A 5785-nucleotide genomic window follows, 5' to 3' on the forward strand; every position below is an offset into this window, starting at 1 on the left:
CAAAGGAGACAGAGAGACCGATGCTGCAATATAGCTCTCATCTCTCTCCCTTCTTCCCAATTAGATGGTGGTTTTAATTGCAGAGGGTATTTCTCTTTTCATGCTTTCAACCATCTCCTCTTTCCCACAGGGGAGGGTTTCATTTGCAAGTTGATCCTAAGGATTTCTGTTCCTCTGGCATTTCTCTCCCCTAAATGCATCTGTCTGCTCTTAAGTTTGTGGATGGGGGGCAAAATTTTCTAGTTCTTACTCGAGGAAGGCAAAAAGGACCTTTTCTATTGAAAGATTAAGACTAAAAGCAATGATCGCTCCGAATAATTCTAATGGGCATTTCAGTGATTCAAGGAAGGCTGCATCACCGCCGTTATTATTACCATCCTTAGCATTTCTCGGTGCCCGCACATTTAAAATATCTGGTGAAGGGAAGGGTGAACCCATATGTTGAAGGAGCTGCATCTCATTAGTACAGTATTATTTTCATCTGATTGGAGAAGAATGGTGTCTTCATTCGGAAACGTATATAGTAGGATAGATAATGTAACGGCTGGTAAGTGTCAAGGTATTTTTTCTTCCACTTTCAGCTTTTTAACCAGGTCTCCTGCTTGGTCCTGGGGGCGCAAAATACCCTAATCCAAGGCAGGCTGAGCGTTTCAATCCTAGGTGCCTCTTTAGCTGTCACTTCCCTTTAGATCTGCTGATCGCATGGGCATGTGCTTTAGAAAGATTAATCATCTCTAAATGCTTTAATCAGCTAAAATGACTAATATGTGGTATGTATTTATCTGATAATATACCAGTTGCATTAATTCATCGGTGCGTTTGGAAGGGGAAGATTTTCTTTTAAATAAGGATTTTTAACCATTTAAAAGGTATTGCGGGGATTTCTGAAGGGAACTGTTTTGCCAGGGACATCAGCAAACCTTGCACATTCCTTTGAACTTATGTATGGAATATATTGAGCCAGGAGGAAGAGAGATTCAAGGATTGAGATTCAATAACTTTAGGAGTTTGCATGTATGAAAGATGTAGTGCGACACTGGAGAAATCTACCCACTGGTATTTCCCCCTGTAGTCAATGCAGGCTATGGTGGCTACAAAGCTAAAATTGCAAACAAGTATGAAATACGTGTAGTTCTAAACACTAGTCTTACGGTGGAAAACATGTAAAGATGCAACACGTTCAGCCTGTGTGCTCGTATTGCTGTGTGGTCTGCATGTGCTGTCCTCTTTATAGGTGGCATTTACCAAATGGGGGGATAAGGGAGGCTGGTATCGCGTGATGAAACCTTCTAACATCTCCTAAGTACAAATCAGGGCAAGGCTCGCCCATCCGACACCCCCAGAGTTGGTTATGAACGTCTGCCCAACAATTGCTGAACTTTCCAGGAGCCTAACACAAGTCTAGCAGGTAGGGGCTTGGTAAAAGGAGCGGGGCAGGACGGAAATACTGAAATCTGCATTTTTCTTCCCGTTGCAGTTTTGTAAACATCAACAAATGATGAAACCTTCCACGGCAGAGACGCATCATAAAGGAAGGATGTTGTGGATAATTCTTCTAAGCACAATAGCTCTAGCATGGACTACACCAATTCCCTTGATAGAGGACTCGGAGGAACTCGATGAGCCCTGCTTTGATCCATGTTACTGTGAAGTGAAGGAGAGCCTTTTCCATATACATTGCGACAACAAAGGATTTATAAATATTAGTCAGATAACAGAGTCGTGGTCCAGACCTTTTAAACTTTATCTGCAGAGGAATTCCATGAGGAAATTGTACACCAACAGTTTTCTTCACTTGAACAATGCTGTGTCTATTAACCTTGGGAACAATGCACTGCAGGACATTCAGACGGGGGCTTTTAACGGGCTCCGAGTTCTGAAGAGGTTGTATTTGCACGAAAACAAATTGGACATTTTCCGAAACGACACTTTCCTGGGTTTGGAAAGTCTGGAATATCTTCAGGCAGATTACAATGTCATTAAACGGATTGAAAGCGGGGCATTTCGAAACCTAAGTAAATTGAGGGTCCTTATACTAAATGACAATCTTATCCCCATGCTTCCCACCAACTTATTTAAGTCTGTGTCCTTAACCCACTTGGACTTGCGCGGGAACCGGCTAAAAGTCCTTTCGTACCGCGGGATGTTGGACCATATTGGCAGGAGCCTGATGGAGATCCAGCTGGAGGAGAACCCGTGGAACTGTACGTGTGAGATCGTGCAGCTGAAGAGCTGGCTGGAGCGCATCCCCTACACTGCCCTGGTGGGGGACATCACCTGCGAGACCCCTTTCCACTTCCACGGGAAGGACCTGCGGGAAATCAAAAGAAGTAAGCTCTGTCCCATGCTGTCCGACTCCGAGGTGGAAGCCAGCCTGGGCATCCCTCAGCTGTCGTCCAGCAAGGAGAACGCGTGGCCTACGAAGCCTTCCTCCATGCTGTCCTCCTTCCATTTCACCGCTTCTTCTGTTGAGTACAAAACATCCAACAAACAGCCCAAACCCACCAAGCAGCCCAGGGCACCCCGGCCTCCCCCGACATCCCGGGGCCTGTACCCCGGGCCGAACCAACCGCCCGTGGCTGCCTACCAGACCCGGCCCCCCATCCCCATCATCTGCCCTACTGGGTGCTCTTGCAGTTTGCACATCAACGACCTGGGCCTGACGGTCAACTGCAAGGAGCGAGGGTTTCACAACATCTCCGAGCTCCTGCCCAGGCCCTTGAACGCCAAGAAGCTGTACCTGAGCGGGAATTTGATCCAGAAAATCTACCGCTCCGATTTCTGGAATTTTTCCTCCTTGGATCTCTTACACCTGGGCAACAACCGGATCTCCTACGTGCAGGACGGGGCTTTTATCAACCTGCCGAATCTCAAGAGCCTGTACCTGAACGGCAACGACATCGAGCGGCTCACCCCGGGCATGTTCCGGGGCCTGCAGAGTTTGCATTACCTGTACTTCGAGTACAACCTGATCAGGGAAATCCAGCCGGCGGCCTTCAGCCTCATGCCCAACTTGAAGCTGCTCTTCCTCAACGACAACTTGCTCCGCACCCTGCCCACCGACGCCTTCGCCGGCACCTCCCTGGCCCGCCTCAACCTGCGCAACAACCATTTCTTGGCGCTGCCGGTGGCCGGGGTGCTGGAGCACCTCCACGCCATCGTCCAGATCGACCTGAAGCTCAACCCTTGGGACTGCACCTGCGACCTGGTGCCCCTGAAGCAGTGGCTGGAGGCTCTCAGCTCCGTCAGCGTGGTGGGCGAGGTGCTGTGTGCCAGCCCCGAGCGCCTGGCTCGCCGCGACCTGCGCTCCCTGGAGCTGGCGGCCCTCTGCCCCGCCGCCCTCCGTCCCGCCGCCGCCGCCGCCGCCGCCGCCGCCTCGCCCCCCGCCGCCCTTCCGCCTCCCTCCGCCACCGGCGCCGCCGCCTACGAGCTGCCGCCGGCCGCCGCCGCCGTGCCCCTCTCCGTCCTCATCCTCAGCCTCCTCGTCCTCTTTTTTTCCGCCGTCTTGGTGGCCGCCGGGCTTTTCGCCTTCGTCCTGCGCCGTCGCCGGCGGAAGCTGCCGTTCCGCGGCCCGCGGGCTGAGGCGGCCGACCTGGGCGGCGTGCCGCTGCGCTGCCCGCGGATCTTCGAGGAGGGGGGCGGCGGCGGCGGCGGCGGCGGCGGCGGAGGGGGAGGCGGGGAGCGGTCCCCGGAGAAGGCGCCCCCGGCGGGCCACGTCTACGACTACATCCCGCACCCGGTGACCCAGATGTGCAACAACCCCATCTACAAGCCGCGGGAGGAGGAGGAGGAGGCGGCGGGCGGCGGCGGCGGCGGCGGCGGGGAGGCGGCGGAGCTGCTGCGGGGCGGCGGCGAGCGCTTCGCCCACGCCGCCGCCGCCGCCGCCGCGCAGGAGCCGGGCACCAACTACCGCACCTTGCTGGAGAAGGAGCAGGAGTGGAGCCTGGCCGTGTCCAGCTCGCAGCTCAACACCATCGTCGCCGTCCATCCCCAGCACCCCGCGGGCGGCGGGCTGGCGGCGGGCGGCGGCGGGCTCGGGGGGGCGGTGGCGGCGGGAGGAGGCGCCCCACGGGACCGCGACCGTCCGCCGCCCTGCGCCGTGGGCTTCGTGGACTGCCTGTACGGCACGGTGCCGAAGCTGAAGGAACTGCACGTCCACCCCCCTGGCATGCAATACCCGGACCTCCAGCAGGACGCCAGGCTCAAAGAAACCCTTCTCTTCGCGGCCGGCAAGGGCTTCTCAGACCACCAAACCCCCACAAGCGAATACCTCGAGTTAAGGGCCAAACTCCAAACCAAGCCGGATTACCTCGAAGTCCTGGAGAAGACCACGTACCGGTTCTGACCGCCGCCCCGCCGCCCGCCCCGGCACCGCCGCATGCGAGTAGAGGATACAGCTGTGTGCTCTCTCCCCCGCCAGATGTGCGCGCTGCGGGGAAGGGCCGTTCTCAGATCATTAATCGATGAAGTGCCTTCGCAGACTTTTGCCAGCAGATGTTAATCAATCATTATTTTTTATACTGAAACTGAGACTTTGACTGTGCCATGTCTAAGGTATATTATTATTATTATTATTATCGGGGATCTTTGTATTGATCCTGATTAAGTAAATTCTATGTGTGTCTCTCTCTCTTTTTTTTCTTTTATTTTCTTTATTGTTGGTTTTGTTTTCTTTTTTTTTCCGTTGCAGTAAACTTCCTTTATATTTTCCCTTGGAGGGGAGGGGGAGGGAAGGTGGCATCTTGTGGCTTGCTTTCTTCTTGCCCATCATGGCACAGATTCTGTACATTTATTTAAAAAAAAAATGCAAAGAAGCAAACGAGCGCAGTTTGCTGCATGCCTGGAAACTGCAAGAGGGATGGGAGGGGAGGGTCTTGCTCGAATGTCTCACTCTTTTCTCTCTCCCTCCCTCGCACGCACATTCACCCGCACCCTCACCGCCACCCCCGCCGCCAGCCCGGTCCCTCCGCGCAGCGCGGGAGCGGGGTCCCGCTGGCTGCGAAGGGGAATCCCGTGGGCTGGGGGAAGCCACCGGGAGCCGAGCAGCCCAAAGGATGTAACCACGTGGCGCACACACCTAGGGGATGCTCAGTGACACTTCATCATGACGCCATGGTTTTTTGGAGGACATCCGCACTTTCCTAATAAAAGCAACATGCAAATATACAAAAAAAAAAAAAAAAAAAGAGGAAAAAAAAGCTACTGGGCACCTATCACTAACAGCTTTGTAGGAAGCACTTTTAATGTTTTCTCTCATACACACATACACGCACACACACACACACAAAGGTACAACAATGTGCATATATTTATTCTGTAATTTCAAGTGAATATAAATTGTAAAGGTAATGTTTAATCATTGTACAGTGATGCGTCTGGTATAGCTTTCCTAATAAAACGTTTTGAAAAAAAATGCATATATATATATATATACCCATATATATATATATAGGAATACAAAGCTTGAACCTGAAACTTCAGCTTCCCCCTACTGAGATTTCCTTCCCCCACCTTAACCTTGAAAGCTATTTTATTAATAACAGTTCAATGCACTGTGATGTTAACAGAGGAAAACCCTGTACAGCTTCTCTTGCCAAGATACCACCCGAGACTTTTAAAAAATCCGATTTACAATCTGTATTCCCACGTTGCACTGTACTTATGGCAGTTCCCCTGTATTTAAAAATAGGCAGCAAAATTAAGACCGTGTCCTCGAGTGGCGTTTCTCGCAGGAGCGCTGGTTCCTCTGCCTGCTGGCAGCGGAGGGAGGAGGCATTGCTGCGGG

General features: G+C 52.6%; 1 protein-coding gene across 1 annotated transcript; it reads left to right on the forward strand.

Annotated features, from left to right (window-relative positions):
• The first annotated feature begins 1495 nt into the window (after window positions 1-1495).
• Window positions 1496-4539, forward strand: SLITRK3 (SLIT and NTRK like family member 3). Its single transcript, XM_054206319.1, has one exon. It carries the CDS (start codon window positions 1496-1498, stop codon window positions 4343-4345), a length of 2850 nt encoding a protein of 949 aa, XP_054062294.1. The 3' UTR covers window positions 4346-4539.
• Window positions 4540-5785: the final 1246 nt, after the last annotated feature.

Source organism: Rissa tridactyla, chromosome 6 (genome assembly GCF_028500815.1).
Source record: "Rissa tridactyla isolate bRisTri1 chromosome 6, bRisTri1.patW.cur.20221130, whole genome shotgun sequence".
Taxonomy (NCBI): Eukaryota; Metazoa; Chordata; class Aves; order Charadriiformes; family Laridae; genus Rissa; species Rissa tridactyla.

Coding starts and splice junctions, on each gene's coding strand:
- SLITRK3 (XM_054206319.1), top strand. CDS start 1,496: ATGATGAAACCTTCCACGGCAGAGACGCATCATAAAGGAAGGATGTTG.